Source organism: Lepidochelys olivacea (assembly GCF_965140295.1).
Source record: "Lepidochelys olivacea isolate rLepOli2 genome assembly, chromosome: 6".
Lineage (NCBI taxonomy): Eukaryota > Metazoa > Chordata > Testudines > Cheloniidae > Lepidochelys > Lepidochelys olivacea.
In genome coordinates this window covers 99,407,279-99,429,690 of record NC_140416.1, presented here as the reverse complement: position 1 = coordinate 99,429,690, position 22,412 = coordinate 99,407,279, and the positions used below count along the sequence as shown (strand labels likewise).

The 22,412-nt window shown below is 45.5% G+C and overlaps 1 protein-coding gene across 1 annotated transcript in view; it reads right to left on the bottom strand.

Annotated features, from left to right (window-relative positions):
• RIN3 (Ras and Rab interactor 3) overlaps window positions 1-22,412 on the bottom strand; it is a 110,526-nt gene that overhangs the window by 4,322 nt on the left and 83,792 nt on the right. The window contains exons 8-9 of the mRNA XM_084630175.1: window positions 12,104-12,235; window positions 9,791-9,954 (exon numbers count right to left, since the gene is read on the bottom strand). Coding sequence (XP_084486301.1) covers window positions 9,791-9,954; window positions 12,104-12,235 — 296 coding nt within the window. The remainder of the gene's footprint in view (window positions 1-9,790; window positions 9,955-12,103; window positions 12,236-22,412) is intronic.

Sequence of the window (22,412 nt, the reverse complement as noted above, 5' to 3'; positions counted from 1 at the left end):
CAGAAGTGTTCACAGCCTGTCCTGCCTGAGTGCCACACCTCTGACTTGGAAGGACATCTAGGGAGGAGAGGATAACCCAGTCTCCCTGCTCCATTCTGTCCGTGGCTTCTCTACCGAGACTGACAGGAGTGGTTATTAGTGTCAACTCTGAGAATGTTTTTTATAATGGGGAGAGCTCTCCAAGTAGTCATTGGAGAGAGACAGCCATCTCATTAATAACAATTATCAGCCTCCATTGGCATAAACCCTATTCAAGCTGCTTCTACTATGGATGTAGAAGCCCTCTACACCAATATTCCACACAAAGATGGACTACAAGCTATCAGGAACAGTATCCCCAATAATGTCACGGCAAACCTGGTGGCTGAACTTTGTGACTTTGTCCTGACCCACAACTATTTCACATTTGGGGACCATATATACCTTCAAGTCAGCAGCACTGCTCTGGGCACCCGCATGGCCCCACAGTATGCTAACATTTTTATGGCTGACTTAGAACAACGCGTCCTCAACTCTCGTCCCCTAATGCCCCTACTCTACTTGTGCTACATTGAGGACATCTTCATCATCTGGACCCATGGAAAAGGAGCCCTTGAGGAATTCCACCATGATTTCAAAAATTTCCATCCCACCATCAACCTCAGCATAGACCAATTCACACAAGCGGTTCATTTCCTGGATACTACTGTGCTAATAAGCGATGGTAACATAAACATCACCCTATACCGGAAACCTACTGACCGCTATTCCTACCTACATGCCTCCAGCTTCCATCCAGGACACACCACACGATCCATTGTCTACAGCCAAGCTCTACAATACAACCACATTTGCTCCAACCCCTCAGACAGAGACAAACACCTACAAGATCTCTATCAGGCATTCTTACAACTACAATACCCACCTGCTGAAGTGAAGAAACAGATTGACAGAGCCAGAAGTCACCTACTATAGGAGAGGCCCAACAAAGAAAATAACAGAATGCCACTAGCTGTCACCTTCAGCCCCCAACTAAAACCTCTCCAGCGCATCATCAAAGATTTACAACCCATCCTGAAAAATTATCCCTCACTCTCACAAATCTTGGGAGACAGGCCAGTCCTTGCCTACAGACAGACCCCCAACCTGAAGCAGATACTCTCCAGCAACCACACACCACACAACAAAAACACTAACCCAGGAACCTATCCTTGCAACAAAGCCCAAAGCCAACTCTGTCCACCTATTCAAGTGGCACCATCATAGGACCTAATCACATTAGCCACACCATCAGGGGCTCGTTCACCTGCACATCTACCAATGTGATATATGCCATCATGTGCCAGCAATGCCCCTCTGCCACGTACATTGGCCAAACTGGACAGTCTACACAAAAGAATAAATGGACACAAATCTGACATCAGGAATCATAACATGCAGAAACCGGTAGGAGAACACTTCAACCTCTCTGGCACTCAGTAAAAGATTTAAGGGTGGCAATTTTGCAAGAGAAAAGCTTCAAAAACAGACTCCAACAAGAAACTGCTGAGCTTGAATTAATATGCAAACTAGATACCATTAACTTGGGTTTGAATAGAGACTGGGAGTGGCTGGGTCATCACACATATTGAATCTATTTCCCTAAGTTAAGTATCCTCACACCTTCTTGTCAACTGTCTAAATGGGCCGTCTTGATTATCACTACAAAAGTTTTTTTCTCCTGCTGATAATAGCTCATCTTATCTAATTAGCTTCTTACAGTTTGTATGGCAACTTCCACCTTCTCTGTATGTGTGTGTGTATATATATATCTTCTTACTATATGTTCCATTCTGTGCATCTGATGAAGTGGGCGGTAGCCCACGAAAGCTTATGCTCTCATAAATTTGTTAGTCTCTAAGGTGCCACAAGTCCTCCTGTTCTTTTTGTGGATATAGACTAACACAGCTGCTACTCTGAAACCAGCCCTGGGTAGGTTAGTTACTTCCACCTTGTCCTTCTCCAGGACATCCCACAGTCTTTATTGTCTCCTGAGGGCATTCTGTGCGCGCGCACACACACACACAATTTGCAGAATTTTAAAATCTCGTGCGCAGAATTTTTTTTGTCACATAAATGTGGAGGTTCCAGCATGGCAGTAGGGAGCACAGGCCACTGGCTGCACAGAGGTGAGGGATCACTGTGCAGCTTCCCCCCAGGACACAGACTCAGCGGTGAGGCTGCACCCAATCCTGACACAGCGCAAGGCCCAGGCCTGCCCCAGAAACACTCCAGGCCCTGCCCCTCTGTGCCACATGGACCAAGTGTGGGCAGGCAGGCTCAGCAAAGCAGGATCCAAGTGTGGAGGGGCTTAGTGTGGGGGGATCCAGGTGAGGGTGGAGAGGGTTCTGTGTGGGGCAGTCTGGGTGCGAGCGGCTCAGTGGTAATCCAGTCGGGGGGGGCGGGGGGGATCTGGATGCACAGGGGCTTGTTACGGGGTTCTGGGTGCAATGAAAATGGGACTCTGCAGGAGGGTCCAGGTGAAGGTAGTTGGGGCTCAGCAGGAGAGGTGTCTGGGTGCGGGGGGCTCAGTGGTGGGTCCAGATGCTGGGGGAGTGGAGCTCAGTGGGGTGGGGATCCAGGTGCAGTTCGTTGGGGCTCAGTAGGGTGGGGATCCAGGTGCAGGTGGCTCGTCATGGTGGTCCAGGTGCAGGGGGAATGGGCTCATTGGGGGGGTTCTGTGTGCAGGGGCGTGAGGCTCAGCAGGAGGGCCTGGGTATGAGGGAGTCTGGCTGCATGGGAGTTGGGTGGATGTGGGAACAGCTCCCTGTACAGCGATCCCTCCCCCTGAGGAGTGATGGGTGCAGGAAGCATGGGGGGGGGGGGGGAGTTTGCAGAACTTCCTTCAGATGGGGGAGGAATCTGTGGGTGGGTCTAACTCTGCCCTCGATGCCGTGCAGGGGAAGAGGAAGTCCCATCCTCCCCAGCCCAGCCGGGACTAGCAGCTGAGCCCAGTGCTGGGTAGGAGCCACCAGCTGGGTTTTCCCCAGTCCTGCCTCCTGCCCCACAGTGATTTACCTCTCTATTGGCTGCCCTGGGCACCCAAATCATACTGCTGGTGAGGGTTGCATGACTGCTTTTGTGGCTTCTTTTTCCTTCCCATCAGAAAGTCTTTTTTCTGCAGGGAAGCAAAGAAATCTGCTGGGGACATAAATTCTGTGCATGCGCAGTGGCGCAGAATTCCCCCAAGAGTAAATTTATTACACCTCCCACACAAGCCAACTAGAGGAAGTGTTTCAAGGAGGTATTGTACTAATGACGGAAGAGAGGCCTATTAAATAGGGGGTGGACTGGGCCTTTATTTTCAGTTACATCCTCTTGTTCATCAGCTATTAAATAACTGGCATTTATGTTCTCTATCCCATCTATTTCAAATAGATTCTTTCCAAACTGTGTTTATGGACACATTCTCCCATCAGTGTGTATATGTGGTTGTTGATAATGCTAATGGGAATCACATAACAAAATATATCCATTAATCCAGAAGAATATGTCCATTCAGATTTTCACCTTGTCTTCAGAACTCAGATGATATTGCCCTGGGATTAACCCCATTGCCTCTGCCTGCCTACAGATTTATAAATTCTCCGCTCTTTTTTCTTTTCCCTGCCTTTAGTGCAGTCTCCTTGTAATTTCTTTGAATTCCATCATTACAATAGTAAACCCTTTGGGTTGCCTAGGGGAATTCCTAGGAGGGACCTTTGAACCAGCTGAGCGGCGGCGAACCAGCTGAGCAGCGGGGGACAGCAGAGCAGCACACAGCAGGAATTTGCCTGGGATTGGTGAGTATCCGAGCGCGTGTTTGCTGAGTAAGTATCCGAGCGCGTGTTTGCTGGGAGGGCAGTGTGAAAGCCTGAGCAAGTGTCTGATTGGCTGGTAGCCTGCAGGGGGCGGGCAGTGGGACTGTCTGTCTGTTTGTTTCAGGGGAGCCTGGCTGTTTAAAAATAGCCAGAGCTTCGCGAACCAGCTGAGCAGCGGGGGACAGCAGAGCAGCACACAGCAGGAGTTTGCCTGGGAGTTCGCCTGGAGTGAGCCCAGTGAGGCTTACATCTTGCCAACTTCTCTGAGGAAGCTCATAGTAAGAAGGTAGTATGGAAGGGAGGGGTTCAGCTATTGTGACCTGCACTGGATGTGCCATGTTTGTCTTTCTTCCACAGGACAGAAGCGACTGTGTGTGTACAAAGTGCAAGCTGGTCTCCATACTGGAAGAGAAGATTGAAGGTCTGGAGCAACAGATAACGACCCTGCGTTGCATACGAGAAACTGAGGATTTTCTGGACAAAAGTCAGGATATGCTTCTACGGGCACAAAGCTCTAAAGATTTAGAGCAGGTTGCACAGCGGAGCCAAGAGGCCAGTGAAGAAGCTTGGCAACATGTGACCTCCAGAAGAAGGAGGGGGAATGTCCGGGTACCAGCAACGCAGACACAGGTAAGTAACCGCTTTCATGTTCTCTCCACAGGTACCATTGCGGAGAGTGGACCAGATGATATGTCTAGGGGGAGAAAGCAGAAGGAGACTCCACTGGTTGGAAGGCATGAGATGTGCTGTCCTGAGATGGGGGGTTCCACGACCACCACTCCCAAGAGAAGTGGTGACTCTCTACTCCGGGGGACTGGGTCATCTATCTGCTGCCCTGACCGGGAAAACTGAGAAGTCTGCTGCTTGCTGGGGGCTAAGATTCACGATGTGACGGAGAGACTGCCGAGACTCATCAAGCCCTCGGATCGCTACCCCTTCCTGCTTCTCCACGTGGGCACCAATGATACTGCCAAGAAAGACCTTAAGCGGATCACTGCGGACTACGTGGCTCTGGGAAGAAGGAGAAAGGAGTTTGAGGCGCAGGTGGTGTTCTCGTCTATCCTCCCAGTGGAAGGAAAAGGCCTGGGTAGGGACCGTCGAATAGTGGAAGTCAATGAATGGCTACGCAGGTGGTGTCGGAGAGAAGGCTTTGGATTCTTTGACCATGGGATGGTGTTCCATGAAGGAGGAGTTCTGGGCAGAGACGGGCTCTACCTTACGAAGAGAGAGAAGAGCATCTTTGCGAGCAGGCTGGCTAACCTAGTGAGGAGGGCTTTAAACTAGGTTCACCGGGGGAAGGAGACCAAAGCCCTGAGGTAAGTGGGAAAGCGGGATACCGGGAGGAAGCACAGGCAGGAATGTCTGTGAGAGGAGGGCTCCTGCCTCATACTGAGAATGAGGGGCAATCAGCAGGTTATCTCAAGTGCTTATATACGAATGCACAAAGCCTTGGAAACAAGCAGGGAGAACTGGAGGTCCTGGTGATGTCAAGGAATTATGACGTGATTGGAATAACAGAGACTTGGTGGGATAACTCACATGACTGGAGTACTGTCATGGATAGTTATAAACTGTTCAGGAAGGACAGGCAGGGCAGAAAAGGTGGGGGAGTAGCACTGTATGTAAGGGAGCAGTATGACTGCTCAGAGCTCCGGTACGATACTGCAGAAAAACCTGAGTGTCTCTGGATTAAGTTTAGAAGTGTGAGCAACAGGAGTGATGTAGTGGTGGGAGTCTGCTATAGACCACTGGACCAGGGGGATGAGGTGGATGAGGCTTTCTTCCGGCAGCTCACAGAAGCTACTAGATCACATGCCCTGGTTCTCATGGGTGACTTTAATTTTCCTGATATCTGCTGGGAGAGCACTACAGCGGTGCATAGACAATCCAGGAAGTTTTTGGAAAGCGTAGGGGACAATTTCCTGGTGCAAGTGCTAGAGGAGCCAACTAGGGGGGGGAGCTTTTCTTGACCTGCTGCTCACAAACCGGGAAGAATTAGTAGGGGAAGCAAAAGTGGATGGGAATCTGGGAGGCAGTGACCATGAGTTGGTTGAGTTCAGGATCCTGACACAGGGAAGAAAGGTAAGCAGCAGGATACGGACCCTGGACTTCAGGAAAGCAGACTTTGACTCCCTCAGGGAACGGATGGGTAGGCTCCCCTGGGGGACTAACATGAAGGGGAAAGGAGTCCAGGAGAGCTGGCTGTATTTCAAGGAATCCCTGTTGAGGTTACAGGGACAAACCATCCCGATGTGTCGAAAGAATAGTAAATATGGCAGGCGACCAGCTTGGCTTAACGGTGAAATCCTAGCAGATCTTAAGCATAAAAAAGAAGCTTACAAGAAGTGGAAGGTTGGACATATGACCAGAGAAGAGTATAAAAATATTGCTCGGGCATGTAGGAATGAAATCAGGAGGGCCAAACCTGGAGCTGCAGCTAGCGAGAGATGTCAAGAGTAACAAGAAGGGTTTCTTCAGGTATGTTGGCAACAAGAAGAAAGCCAAGGAAAGTGTGGGCCCTTTACTGAATGAGGGAGGCAACCTAGTGACGGAGGATGTGGAAAAAGCTAATGTACTCAATGCTTTTTTTGCCTCTGTCTTCACGAACAAGGTCAGCTCCCAGACTGCTGTGCTGGGCATCACAACATGGGGAATAGATGGCCAGCCCTCTGTGGACAAAGAGGTGGTTAGGGACTATTTAGAAAAACTGGACGTGCACAAGTCCATGGGGCCGGATGAGTTGCATCCGAGAGTGCTAAAGGAACTGGCGGCTGTGATTGCAGAGCCATTGGCCATTATCTTTGAAAACTCGTGGCGAACGGGGGAAGTCCCAGATGACGGGAAAAAGGCTAATGTAGTGCCAATCTTTAAAAAAGGGAAGGAGGAGGATCCTGGGAACTACAGGCCAGTAAGCCTCACTTCAGTCCCCGGAAAAATCATGGAGCAGGTCCTCAAAGAATCAATCCTGAAGCACTTACATGAGAGGAAAGTGATCAGGAACAGTCAGCATGGATTCACCAAGAGAAGGTCATGCCTGACTAATCTAATCGCCTTCTATGATGAGATTACTGGTTCTGTGGATGAAGGGAAAGCCGTGGATGTATTGTTTCTTGACTTTAGCAAAGCTTTTGACACGGTCTCCCACAGTATTCTTGTCAGCAAGTTAAGGAAGTATGGGCTGGATGAATGCACTATACGGTGGGTAGAAAGTTGGCTAGAATGTCGGGCTCAATGGGTAGTGATCAATGGCTCCTTATCTAGTTGGCAGCCGGTGTCAAGTGGAGTGCCCCAGGGGTCGGTCCTGGGGCCGGTTTTGTTCAATATCTTCATAAATGATCTGGAGGATGGTGTGGATTGCACTCTCAGCAAATTTGTGGATGATACTAAACTGGGAGGAGTGGTAGATATGCTGGAGGGCAGGGATAGGATACAGAGGGACCTAGACAAATTGGAGGATTGGGCCAAAAGAAATCTGATGAGGTTCAATAAGGATAAGTGCAGGGTCCTGCACTTAGGACGGAAGAACCCAATGCACAGCTACAGACTAGGGACGGAATGGCTAGGCAGCAGTTCTGCGGAAAAGGACCTAGGGGTGACAGTGGACGAGAAGCTGGATATGAGTCAACAGTGTGCCCTTGTTGCCAAGAAGGCCAATGGCATTTTGGGATGTATAAGTAGGGGCATAGCGAGCAGATCGAGGGACGTGATCGTTCCCCTCTATTCGACATTGGTGAGGCCTCATCTGGAGTACTGTGTCCAGTTTTGGGCCCCACACTACAAGAAGGATGTGGAAAAATTGGAGAGAGTCCAGCGAAGGGCAACAAAAATGATTAGGGGTCTGAACACATGAGTTATGAGGAGAGACTGAGGGAACTGGGATTGTTTAGTCTGCAGAAGAGAAGAATGAGGGGGGATTTGATAGCTGCTTTCAACTACCTGAGAGGTGGTTCCAGAGAGGATGGTTCTAGACTATTCTCAGTGGTGGAAGAGGACAGGACAAGGAGTAATGGTCTCAAGTTGCAGTGGGGGAGGTTTAGGTTGGATATTAGGAAAAACGTTTTCACTAGGAGGGTGGTGAAACACTGGAATGCGTTGCCTAGGGAGGTGGTGGAATCTCCTTCCTTAGAAGTTTTTAAGGTCAGGCTTGACAAAGCCCTGGCTGGGATGATTTAATTGGGTATGGGTCCTGCTTTTGAGCAGGGGCTTGGACTAGATGACCTCCTGAGGTCCCTTCCAACCCTGATATTCTATGATTCTATGTGGGGTGCTAGGGATCAGCATCTGGTCCACAGCTCAGATCCTGAATTAGGTCATCAGTGAAAAGGAGTTTGCTGAGTTTAAAAGCCATCTTGGGTAACTTTATGATCAGTACTGATGTCCCTCAGGGGCAATGTCTGTTGTATTTCTGTGTATGTATAATATCTAATCAGGGCAACCTCTTGCTGTCCAGGCTCCCTACTTCTCCTCTCAACTCTGTTCAAAATTCTGCTGCAAAAATCATCTTCCTCCTCTGATATTAAAACTAGGCCATGCCCCTGTTGGTATCCCCTCAATGGATTCCACTAGCCTTCACATCAGTCTCACTATTAAGAGATTGTTGGATGCTGCTGTGACAAATATGGCAATGTCCTGACTTACCCCGGGAGATGTCTATTGTATTCAATGAGTGGTTCATATATTATTGTGGGCCAGGACTGCATGCAACTTCTTGAGGGAGGAGCTGTGACAGATGTAAGACCTGGATGATCAAAGGACTATATTGAACAATCTGCCAGACAAAAATGGATTTTTGGGACCGTACGTATGAAATGGATTTTCTGGACCATATGTGAATGCAAATCCCTCACCTTTGGTTATGATTGTCAGCTGATTACCTGTTACATGAGGCCAAGATCAAAGGCCCCAGCTGTATAGTGGAAAGACGGAGCTATTCATGAGGGTGCTAGTTCTGAGCTGAAGCTGTTCTGAACTGTTCACCACAGAAAACAACCTTGGTGGGGTTTGAAGGACTGACTCCTACCAGAGTCCTTGTTTGCGTTGGGGAGCATGGTGATATCTGATAAGCTTATTGTACATGTGTAGGTTCTTTGATGGGTTTTAATATGTTTTCTCTGTAGTACTTTCACCTTCAGAGTAAAGGTGCTTGTTTAGAAAGAGCTGTGTGGTAACTTGTGACTGCTGGCAATTTCAGCTGTTTGCAGCCTTTGATGAGAAGGCAAAGTGCACTTGCTGGCCTGTCTAGGATGCCTGCCTTGCTGGGAATATCACAGTGTAGGCAGGAAACAGTGCAGCCTGGAAAAACGCTGGTCAGAAGGGACAGAACCGTGGGTCTACGCACAGGAGAGAGGACAGCTGAGGGGCTGGGAGCCCAGACTGGCTGCCCTTGAAGGGCCATGGAGGGCAGGGCTGGATTTACACCTTACGCACCCCTAGGCACAGCATCTTCAGCGCTCCCCACCTGCCTACAGCTGACTTTCATGCTGCACACAGTTTTAGAGAGGTAAGGCGCCCCTAGAATGCCAGAGCCAATAGGTACATGCCTACTGTGCCTAACTGGAAATCCGGCCCTGATGGAGGGGAGATACAGATGCAGTTGACCTAAACTGTGACAACTGATATCGGTATCTCTTAGTTCTTTATTTTCATTTCTTTCTGCTCCTCCTCTTCTTCCCCCTGCTCACACCTCCCACTTCTCACAGATCCCTTTGTAGCTTTCTTTCATTCTGCACTTCCTTGCTTCTTCCATGGTGCCCAGCACAGAATGTAAACTCTTGGGGATAGGAACTTTGACTTCCTCTGTTCACAGTGCAGTGCCTAGCAAGCAGATGGCGTGCACTGAGTAATAGTGTTACTAATTGCGGGGAATAATTTGCTGCCCTGTTTGAAGCCTGGTTTCCAGTTGGAATTTCGATCTGCTTCTCACACTGTGAAAACCGCACTCTCCACCACCCCTTTCTCCCAGAGCTGCTGACCTGCACAGACGAACGGGACGCCCGGGCCTTGTTGAGTGTTCGCCGCCTCTCCCAGCGGTGAATGGAATCCTGCACTTCCATGCTCAGCTGCCGAGTTACTGTTATCTTATCATAGTTCTTGATGTGCTCCAGAGCCCCGTAGGTGGTAGTTAAGTAATAGGAACCTACAAAAAGACAAGAAGGTCCCAAAACATCATCACACCTGAATCTACCATTACTTTGTCCTTCCCGCCTCCCTGCTTCTATGTTCATTCACCCGCTGTGAATTGTTTAAATCTGAGATGGTGAGCTCTGTGGGGCATGGATTGTCTTTGCGTTGGTTGTACAGTGGAGCTCTGACCTTTGTTTGGCATGTGTAGGTGTGATGGCAATAGAAATAATAAATAACTATCACAGTGCTCTTCATTCCATTCTGCTTGATGTAGCTGGAGATGCAACACATGCTACCTAACCTGCTTGTGTCACTTCCTTCTCTCATAGCTGGGAAGTAGCAGTGACTGCAGGCTGGCGGGGCTGTGGGTTTTGATTGATATCTTAAGGTTCAACATAGAAGTCATGTAAATTAATACAGCATCCTCTTTCCTGGATAAACCCAAATCACCAATCTTCCCTTAGACTGTAAACTCTTTGGAGCTGGGACTGTCCTTTCATTCAGTGTTTGTAAAGCACCTAGCACTATGGGGGTCCTTGTCCGTGATTGGGCCTCCTAGGTGCCATGGTAATACAGCTAATAATAATGTACCTGCATACAACTGCGCAGGAATAAGTAACTAGAGTGTAATGAATCATTTATATTTCAGTTCCGTAGCCCAAATGAAAAACGAAAACATATTTCATTTTTGGTCAAACAGAACATTTTTCAACCTGAAGCAAAATCTTTTTTTTGTTTTCATTTAATCTAGGGGTGTTTTTTTTTTAACCTTTTAAAATAAAGCTAGCTAAATGTTGAAATGAAACTTTGTTTCAAAATGAACACATTCAATACTTTGTTTTAAACATGTTGGAATAAAACATTTTGACTTTTTTTGAAAAAAAAAAAAACACCTCTTTTCCAACTGCAACTATTCATCAAATTCAACCCAAATTTGTGAATAGTTTTAATTGACCCCCAAACTGTATTTTTCAGTGAACATACTATTGGTTCAAAAAAATTTCACCCGGTCTATTAGTAACTAACTAACTTAGAGAGGGAAAGGATCCTGTTTAGACTAAGGTAAAAGGTTGGGATTTGAGACCAGATCAAACTGGTGTTCACTTTCTGATTTTAACTGGATGGAGCTGAAGTCCCGAGAGCTGTTCTTGCAAGATCCATGCTAGAAACAAAATTGTAGGGGCAGGTTCAGGTCCAGGGATTTGAACCCAAATTCAAAGGGATTTGGATTTGAGGTCCTGAGTCTCTCTCTAACTGGTATCTTTCACAGTTCTTGCTGGCTTCCGGGTTTGTCTACTCATTCTTTATGAAATCAAACGAAAAAACTAAGAGCCTGCAGATGACCAAAATGGCCACTAGATGGCAATTCTGCCACATACATCCCCTCCCCCTGCTGGGTGCTCTGTGGGCTCTCTCTAGCTATTCCTCTGATTGTCAATGAAACTCACAGTAACTATCACGGCTGACCAGACAAATGATATTTAGAAAACACTTTACTTCAAAACAATATTTTCAGAAACACACCAGTCTCCAAGCACAGGAGGCAAAGTAATTCAATTTTCCCTCTTCAGAGAGATCCCACCCCTGCAGTGAATGTTACTCCAGTCCCTTTGGACCATCACCGGGTATTTATCACTCAGATAACATTGCCAAAGGGGTCAGCTGGTTTACACAAACATCCTGGAGGTTGACAATTAGGCATGATCAAAGACATACCAACCAATTAAAGCAAAGGGATCTTTTCTTATTAGATTAATTAAAAACATTCGCAGAATGTACTGTAGTACCAAAGTTTATTTTTAAATTGAGAGCTGTTAAGTTTCTAACACATGGACCAAGGTCTTCAAAATGTCTCTGCCTCTTACGTCTGCATTTAAGTAACTAAATTAGTGGTTTGATTTTCAGTATGGCTGAGCATGTGCCGTTCTAACTGAGGTCAGTGGGAGCTTCTGGGTGCTCAGCATTTTTGAAAATCTGCTGATATATTTGGAAACCGAACATTGGGTCACACCATTCTGAGGCATATGGGGGAAGCTTACACTACTGCTACCTGACCCTAGCTAGAGCTCTTTTCTATTTCACAAACCCTGCAGGCATCCCGCAGAGAAATACATAATCATTTCAGAAGGGAACATGCAACATGAGAGGAGGCTCTCTCTCACCCTCGCCCAGCTGCAGAGCAGGGTCCATGAGCTCCATCATATACTCCACATTCAGAAGCACCTCAGTCAGGTTGCTGCGGGCCAAGACGTACATGAGCACTGGGAGGAAATCATCTGCACCATAAGGCTTCCCTGCAACCAAGAGGAACACATCCAGGTATCAACAGGTTATCCAGAAAAGCGATGGTTTGGATACAGAAGTGCCAACTTCCCATTAAATGACTCCTACCTGGACAATTTCCTTTCAGATTACTTCAGCTAAAGGGTTCATAGCTAAAAAATGCCAATGAAAGGACATTGAAAATTCTAAAATTAAATAACAGTCAAACAAACAAAAAAAAAACCACCGCCCAACACTAAACCTCAAGCAAAAAATATCAGGTTGAAGACTCCTAGTGGGCTCTATTTTAAGATTCTTTACCAACTAAAATCAAAATGTGTTAGTTATTATGAAACACAAATGAGAGAGAATTGTGGATTGACACAAAGGCTGAATTCTTCTCTCTTGAAATTCGGTCTGTTGCTGTTCAAAAGTGCAGTACCTGTGGTCTGAGTTGCTCCCATCAGTAGAGTGGATTACAGACTCGTGTACCCTTTGGGTTCATCCTCATTCTCTGTATCTGACTGTAGAACCAGGGGTTACAACAAAATATGAGACAGACCATGGGGAATAGTGAAAGCAGCATATCAAAGACGGTTCTTAGGGTTGGAATCCTGCTTTCCTGTTCCCTCAGGAGGTGACTATCATACCGTGAGTACTAAATTACAATGGATGCCACAAGGAAGCTGGGAGCCAAGGAGAAGTATTTCTGTATTCAGGGCATTAAGATGTGAAAACAAAGAGCTTTTCTATAGTACTGGTGATCAAACCAGTTCTCAGACTTGGTTTGGAGACCAGTGGCAGAGCCAATAGCAGAGTGAGGCTGAGCAGTGGCAGAGGCAAACATAGTGCCCATATTTTAAAAAAGGGAAGAAGAGAACCCAGGGAACTACAGACCGGTCAGCCTCACTTTCAGTCTCCAGCAAAATCATGGAGCAGGTCCTCAAGGAATCCATTTTGAAGCACTTGGAGGAGAGGAAGGTGATCAGGACCAGACAACATAGATTCACCAAGGGCAAGTCATGCCTGACCAACCTGATTGCCTTCTATGATGAGATAACTGGCTCTGTGGACACGGGGAAAGCAGTGGATGTGATATATCTTGACTTTAGCAAAGCTTTTGATATGGTCTCCCACAGTATTCTTGCCAGCAAGTTAAAGAAGTATGGATTGGATGAATGAACTATAAGATGGATAGAAAGCTGGCTAGATCGTCGGGCTCAATGGGTAGTGATCAACAGTTTGATGTCTAGTTGGCAGCCAGTATCAAGTGGCGTGCCCCAGGGGTCGGTCCTGGGACCGGTTTTGTTCAACATCTTTATTAATGATCTGGAGGATGGCATGGACTGCACCCTCAGCAAGTTTGCAGATGACACTAAACTTGGGGGAGAGGTAAATATGCTGGAGGGTAGGGATAGAGTCCAGAGTGACCTAGATAAATTGGAGGACTGGGCCAAAAGAAATCTGATGAGGTTCAACAAGGATAAGTGCAGAGTCCTGCACTTAGGAAGGAAGAATCCCATGCACTGCTACAAGCTGGCGACCGACTGGCTAAGCAGCAGTTTTGCAGAAAAGGACTTGGGGATTACAGTGGATGAGAAGCTGGATATGAGTCAGCAGCGTGCCCTTGTTGCCAAGAAGGCCAACGGCATATTGAGCTGCATTAGTAGGAGCATTGCCAGCAGATTGAGGAAAGTGATTATTCCCCTCTGTTCGGCACTGGTGAGGCCATACCTAGAGTACTGTGTCCAGTTTTGGTCCCCACTACAGAAGGGATGTGGACAAATTGGAGAGAGTCCAGCGGAGGGCAACGAAAATGATTAGGGGGCTGGGGCACATGACTTACAAGGAGAAGCTGAGGGAACTGGGGTTATTTAGTCTGCAGAAGAGAAGAGTGAGGGGGGATTTGATAGCAGCCTTCAACTATCTGAAGGGGGGTTCCAAAGAGGACAGAGCTAGGCTGTTCTTAGTGGTGGCAGATGACAGAACAAGAAGCAATGGTCTCATGTTGCAGTGGGGGAGGTCCAGGTTAGATATTAGGAAACACTATTTCACTAGGAGGGTGTGAAGCACTGGAATGGGTTACCTAGGGAAGTGGTGGAATCTCCATCCTTAGAGGTTTTTCAGGCCCGGCTTAACAAAGCCTTGGCTGTGATGATTTAGTTGGTGTTGGTCCTGCTTTGAGCATGGGATTGGACTAGATCACCTCCTGAGGTCTCTTCCAACCCATATATTCTATGATCCTATGAATAGGCACCTTCCCCTGGCATCTTTTAGGTATATGTATGACATCTTTTTAAGCACACTTTGCAATTGAAAAATGGCCACCAGTCACTCATTCCCCCCACCCCAAATGCCCAGTTGCCCTTAGTTACAAAACCTGTCTCCACTGCTGTTGGAGATGTAGAATCTTGAACTACAGAACTACGATATTGTTATAGCCACTGCACCTTGGGATGAGCTCTCCTCAGAGCGGCTGAGCTAAGCAATGTCAGGCTGAGTAAATATTTGGATGGGATACCTCTAAGGTAAACGCACCTTCTACAGCAAGTGATACTGATCAGGTGAGGATGGTCTTGTGCTTAAAGCATCCATATAGAGAGAGTGAGTCTGTGAAGTGATCCATATTTATGGTATGTAAATCTCTTTGGGATCCTTTAAGATGAAAGGCACTATATGTAAATTCTTATCAGTATAAATCATTACAGCTCAAAATAGGATCCAAGGAGAAGTTCCATCAGATGAACTACGAAGAACCTGAGATCAGCATTTTTTTATCTAGAAGCTGTTCATCTTATTTTGAATTGGCATGCTTTTCGTTCATCGTGTACAGTACATGCATGATAAGGTTGCTTCACAAGTCCATCTTCCAGGACATCCAGATATGTACCGTCTTCATAAACCAAGATCACTTTCAAGCTCATTGTGATCATTTATGGTGCTTGCAATGTTCAGTCATTTTCTCTTTTATGCATCTATGTCATGTCTTGGCTTCATTGGTTTGGGATCGGCCACATATATCTCACTCCTTAATCATTTGTCAGGACTCCAAAAAAAAAAAAAAAATCAATCCCTGATGTAGCTTTGGTAAGTTACACCAAGGCTGATTTTGGCCCACATTCTAGATGTCCTTCCATGTGGGGAATAATTTCCTATTCCTCAACTGTTCCCACTGACTTGTTTCAAGTCTTTGCCATGAGTCAGCTTTCCTTATTTGTCATATATAGTTGACATAAGTTCTCCGTTGGCAGAGGAAGATCTTCTGCTGGAGTTTTAAATAAATACAAGCCTCGTTCTTGATAAAAAAAATGTGACTTTAAAATAAACCAGAAAACGTATCTAATGAGCAGACAGTCAGATGAGTTAAAACAGGCTGTGTGAGGCTGTGACTGTTATATTCACTTCTGAAGCCGTAAATTAGACCAGTTTGTACAGAGTTAGCACATATGGTAGAAGGAAACTGTGGCTCTATTCAGTGAAAGTAGAATTAACACTTTCTGTTGTTTAAATGTGCAGTCAGTTAAATGATGTTGCAGGTCCCTAGCCAAACCATAAAAGGGCTTCATTGTTTGATTAGTGTCTGGCTGGATGATTTATTCATACTGTTACTAAGGCTTATGTTTCTATGAAAGCTTGAGCTGGTTGGCGACACAGGGCCAAATTCACCACTGCCATAAATATTAATCTAATGTTTCTATGAAAGCTTGAGCTGGTTGGCGACACAGGGCCAAATTCATCACTGCCATAAATATTAATCTAATATGAATGTATTAATATTTTTGCTATTAAACGATTGTGCAGCTGGGAAAATCACCCAACAGAGACACTGAGTACTGGGAAAACCTCAAGGAGCAGGGCCCTGATTCTGATCTGACATACATCAGAATAAATTCAGAGTAATGTTACCAGTGAAGTCATGCTGGTGTAAAACCAGTGTGAGGGAGCATACAATCAGGCCTCAAGGAGCCTACTGAGCTTCATTTTTTCTGCTCCTTCAAATGCTTTATTTGAGTTCTGAAGTAGCTGGTGGACTGAGCTAGACCAGCAGGCCTGGAAACTCAAATTTTCTAGGGAGCCCTAGAAAGATACACTACTGCTGCAGCAGTGCAGCCTTCACCCTCTTGCCCCACGTCTCAGCTGGAAGGACCACCCTTAGGAGGGAGAGGGCAAGTCAGTCTTTATGACCCTTCTGTGCCCTCTTCGCTTAGATGCCCAACACGGATATCTGTTTGTGACGTGAACATTTCTCCACTAGGACCTGCACTCAGACTCCTTTCAAAAAGCTCACCAGTTGGCGCTAACCTGCCAGCCTGGGCTAGACCCAAATCAGGGGACATGGATGTGAAAGGTTCTATGTACACTCCCCTGAGCCAGCTAGAGCTGACAGGGGATGATACTCTTCCAAGACTCTTACAGAATCTCTCCATTTCTGTTTTGTTGACTAAGCTGTGGTTTATATTGACAACCAGGCTTTGAGTCAATTATTTTTCATTCTTATCCCATCTCATTTTCATAAGCTGATTTAGCAGCTTTGCTCACCAGTCCTTATTATAAACCTCTCTCAATTTTAAGACGTGATAGAAATATTATTTGAGAAAGACTTCTGCAGTCCCAGCTGTTTGCATGACTTAATTATTGGAATCCACTCTTTTTTTATTATTATTAATGAGCTCAACTAGGGAGGTTTGTGGCATATGCTCACAATTTGCACATAATCGTTAACTTAATTTCAGTCTACCTCTAGGAACACAGGTCCCGATGTCTGAGCCTCCACAACTGCAGATGAAATCAGTGGGAGTTGTAAGCACTTGCTGTGAGGAAACATTGTCTAGGGGCTATGGCATTAGCATTGGACTTAACATGGGTTCAAGTATTTGTTTTGCCACAAAGTTCCTGTTGGATCCTGGGCAAGTTACTTAGCCTCTCTGAGCCTCAGTATCCCCACTAGGGATAATAGTACTCCCCTACCTCATAGAGGTGTTGTGAGGGGCTTAGCTACTACAGTAACAGGGGGCATATAAGTACTTAAGAAAACACCATTGAAAATTGGCCTCATGATTTTTTTCCATCATATTACTGACTTAGTACTTGATCCAGAAATTTCTCAGCACCTCGTGTGATGCGCTGAGCATCCTCATCTCCCAGCAAAGTCAATATTGCTTAGCACCCTGCAGGATCAGTCTCTTCTTGCACCAGGACAGACCAAAAAGATAAACACCAATTTGTCCCCAGTGAAACCCAGTGCATCTCCACTAATTTAAATGGAGTCATGGCAGCTGGTGTCAGTGCTGATTTGGCCCTCTCTCTATAATGGGCTGATCTCAAGCCCTGACTTGTTTGAAGTAGGACAGATCCAGATGTGTCAGAGCTCAGGCCCATCTCTACTCAACATGGGTGGGGTTCAGATCAAAGGATCAGGTCAGTTTTTTTCTACTGCAACTGGCTCGTCCAGCCTTATTGAAAACATCCAAGTTTAGTTTGTGTCTTTCACAGAAAAACTCATTAACAGCTTGCAGAATTACATTCTGCTGTCTCCCTTTCCCCTGCCCCAACTGCTGTCTCGGTGACATTAGGCAATGGGGTTGCGAGTTCAAGGTGGAATCGTCCCACTCCAAATCGGACTTGCTTGCTTGTTTTCAATGACAGGAAACATTTGTTTCATAAATGTTCATAAGAAGCTTAAAATAAGCCTTCTCCTCTGCCACAAACTCATCCTATTACACTCAAGGCAAAGTGTTTGCAACATCAGCGCCTGGCTGTGCTGCGGCGCTTGAATGGAATTGGTATTAATGAAATGCATGGTTTAATGTGACTGGAATTCTGTCTGAGTTTCCATAAATAAATACACATTCATGAATATGCTTCTTCAGTGGATCTTCTGTCCAGCAGGGCTCATAATCATCATAAGTAGGCTTGGAAGGATTCAATGTCGGTTGTTGATTGCATCGTACACACACAAAGTGATGAAAAAAATATTTCCATCAATAATAACTGATCTACAGCTAGGAAAAGTAAGAAAAATGCTGCTTATGAACTTCTTAGAGTTTGATTTAGGGATATTTACTTTGTATATTTTGACATGTGCTGTTGACAGTTTGTGTTTTAATGGTTATAAACTTTAACATTTTGAATTTCAACATCTTCTCTCAAGAAACAATTATTGTTTGACCTCCACATAATTTCATGCGGCTGTGAAAAATTAATAGATAAAAATTAAAAAAAAAAAAAACAATCTATATTATCCATCAAAAGGATAAAAATCAAATTCTGTCAAGCCTAATCATAATGTAGTAATAATACTTTGCACTTATATTGCATCATCCATCCACCCAGTGCTTTCAAGGCATTTTGAAAACACACAGGAATGAAGTCTCACAACATTCTCCTAGGAATGCAGGGCAGTGGGGAGTCCCCAGGGTGTGGGTGTGGGGGGAGAGCTTGGAGAGTGAGTTCATCTTACTCTGACCCTGCAGTGGTGGCTCCTGCCCCATAGGGCTGGACCCGGCTTCCTGCTCTGAGTGTTGCAACTACCCTACCGGACTGGGATTAGGGTTGCGGTGCCAGGGGGGGTTGATGCCCCCTGGGCGGGGCAAGGAGGAGAAGACGACAGACGAGGGAGAGGACACTGGCCATCACCTTCTACGAATGTGGACCCTGAGTGGGTTGCAAAAAAAAGACAATGCATTTGGTGGGTCCCTTTACTAAAATGTTTGGGAACCACTGCCTTAATTTACAGGTCAGAGGCATCAATTCATATTGGCACTTTTAACCCAAAGTAGCAATTGTACCATATGAGATAAAGGATACTCTCCAATCTACCAGCTCTCATTAACAGTAGCCCTCACACAACATCTTCTGTCCAGACCTCTGTCCGCTACAAGGCAAAACTTACACATGGCATTATTCTCTCCTGGTAAGCAACATGTGATAGTGAGCAATGTACAGGAGCCTCTTGGATTCACTGTAAAGAGATTCTAGAATCGCTTCTATTGATGCTGATGCCTCCAATGCTTAAATCCTCTTTCAAATACATAGACAGTAGCTCAGCTATGCTACTCACGTTTCTGCCTTGCTCAGTGGCACATGCCACTATCAACTCAGAACCCTACGTAAAAAGCAAATGGACAGGGTGCAATTAAGGTTCATTGGGTTGGCTGGTTTTACAGGGGACAACAAAACTTATTCCAAAAACAGGGAGAGGAAAGATTTCTAATACAATATAACCTTACTACACTCTTGTTCCTTTCAACCTAAAAGCACAGTATGTGTGAGTCATACTAACTGTACAAAACACAGAATCCTACACATGAGGACTAATAAATTCACCTAGTCCATCCCCCAAAGCCAGTGCAGATTTGTTCCTGGAAGTATATGATCCAGTGCTTGTTCAGTCCAATTTTAGGTGACTCAAATGAGGAAGCGTCCACCACTTCCCCTCAGAGATTATTCCATATGCGAATAGACCTAACTGTTAGAAAATTGTTCCTTTATTCCTTGGACCACCCTAAATGATTGCTCTCCCCAGCATTGGCATTTCCAGCTTTCATATACTTGCAGACTTCGTTGTCATTGTCTGATTAATCTATACCACCTTAGCTCTTTCAATAATTCTCTCTATACCAGTCCCTGTAGCTCCTTATTCTTTGTTCTTCCTTCATTTCCCTCCTACGTACCAACATCTTTCAGGCACCAAGGTGCCTAGAACTGATCAGAGTGCTCTAGTTGTGGTCCCACCAGTTCCTTACAGCAAAGGACTGTCATCTCTTTGCTCCATAGCACATTGCATGTTTCGGTCTCACTATTACCCCAGATCTGTATTACATTTCATAGTCCTTATGAGAAGAGTTTGAAACATTTAAGGCCTGATTTTGATCTTACAGCAGATCAGGCCCTTCATGTTTTGTTAGTGGAAAGGATCTATGCTAGAAGAATGACACAGGGTAAAACAGAATGGGGAAGTTGCAAGCTTCTTCCAAGCACACAGGGCACGTGTGATAGGAGTATTATCCTGCTCTCATTAAGTGCCCAGTTGTCTTTGAAGGAGGCGGCCGGTGGCGTGTCTACAAATCCTAGAGCAGACGTAACCAATCTGTAGAGTCCCTCATCAGGGGCTGAAATTGCTGTTTACATCCTACATCCAACTATAGCCATAACTAGAACTGGTACCCACGTGGTGCACTGACAGCAGCTCTGCTAAGGAGATCTGAGCTCCAGGCTACTCTTTGCAGCTCTTACAGCTTGTTGTGCCTTCCGGGATGAAGCTGACTTCCCCATCCTAATTAAATTCCTTACACTGTGTAGTGACACAGTTAACATGAAGGGCTCTCTTCCCAGCCACCATGGACTCACCCAGTGTGAGTGATATTTTACATTATCCATTAGACTGTGGCACTGTTTGATTTGCTATTTTTAAGTTATAACCATGCGAAGTATGTGTCTGATACACACCCTCAGCATAACAAGAAGAGCAGGAAGAGATTGCATTAGAGGCCAAAATCTGCTTCTCAGAGCCTTTTCCTGCACATTACTGTTATTTACAGGATTGTTATTTTTGGATTGTAAGCTCTTTGAGGCAAGGTCCATCACCTACTAAACGTTTGTACAGCTGGTTGAGGCTCCCAGGTGCTGCCACATTGAAATGTAATATTTATATTGCAGTAAAACCCAAAGGCCTCAGATCTGTCACCCTGTTGCACTGAGCACTATATAAACATATATGAAGACATCGGGCTACCCATGGTTCCTACCCTGTAAAGCTTGCAATCTAATCTGACCAGTGAGATGTGAAGGCGGGGAGGCAGAGGAGTACAGTGATATATACACACATGTAGACGTGCAATTTGTAAAAAAATTGATATAAATAGACCTAGCCATAATTAATTGGCTGATTTCTCACCAGCATTGTAGCAGAGGTGCATCTTGGAGGAGGAATTTGGAGGAGGAGAGGGTAGTGGCCCGATGGATCAGTTCTGTGCATAAAGGTCAGAGTAAAAGGTGCAGAGATGCTTGCTCAGGAAGCTGAAAAATGGGTAGAGAAGGCATGTGGGTGGAGTGGAGGAGGTAGGGAGGACATGATGAGACACAAGAGCAGACAAGTAAGGAGGGGCAGAATTGTGGAGGGCCTGGGAAATGCGAACGAGAAGCGTGACCTTGATGCTATAAAACTGGGGGAGCCAACAGAGAGATTCAAGGAAGAGGGTGTGTGTACCCCACACAGGTTCGGAATGGGCCTAGGAGGCCAATTGACATACAGAGCTGTGCCTGGAGAATTGTACAGGCTTAACTGAGAATGAGGCCCAGCTGAGCAGGTGCTGGGAGAGGACTATAAACAGAAGAAGTTGAGAGCAAAAGGAGGCTGCAGTTATTCTTTGGGACTAGAGCAGGGCAGGATAGATAAAAATCATTTAGTATTTTTAAAAAAAAATAAAAAATCCAATTTTTTAATTTCAGGGGTTTTTAGTTTAATTCAGATTGCTTTATTTTATTATTTAAACGATAATAAGATTTTCTTTTTAAACATAAACCTGTTTAACATGAAATCTGAATTTAATACAAAATATGTTAAGGCCTAAACTTATTATAATCTCTTAACACATTTAAGAAATATACTGATGCTATGAGCCTATCTTGAAGCTAAAGGCTGCTTTTCTATATAAAGAATGAATCGGAGGGGGAAAAATTAACTTTCAAGGTCAAGCTTTATAAATATGGCAGAACAGGCCATGTACAGTATTAAGTGCTTGATCCTGTGAGGGGCCTAGGAACTGTGCTACTGGGGGCAAGAGACTGGCAAAGTCATCACAGGCATTGGGACCTGGCCTCTGACTCAAGGAGACTCCATCATGTGATCTCACTAGGTAGCAAAAAGATGTACCAAATCTAGTGTAAAGGGTCTATCTAGTTGTATGTCAACATGTTTTAGCAATTATATTGACCAATGAGAAAGTACCTTTCTTTAGAAAATAACTGAAATACAAATAGAAAAGTTGATTCAAATCAATTATTTAAATCATTATTTAAAATCACCCTCATTTAAATCAGTCCACCCTAGAGAGGGAAGAGACTGGGAGGATCATGGAAGAAGTCAAGGGGAACAGTTGGTCCTGGGATCCTCTCCTGAATAGAAAAGTGTGGCAGGAGGCTAGGGGAGAGACAGCAGAGTGGAGCAGGCTCTGGTGGGAAGGCCTGACAAAACAGCAGGAACTGAAT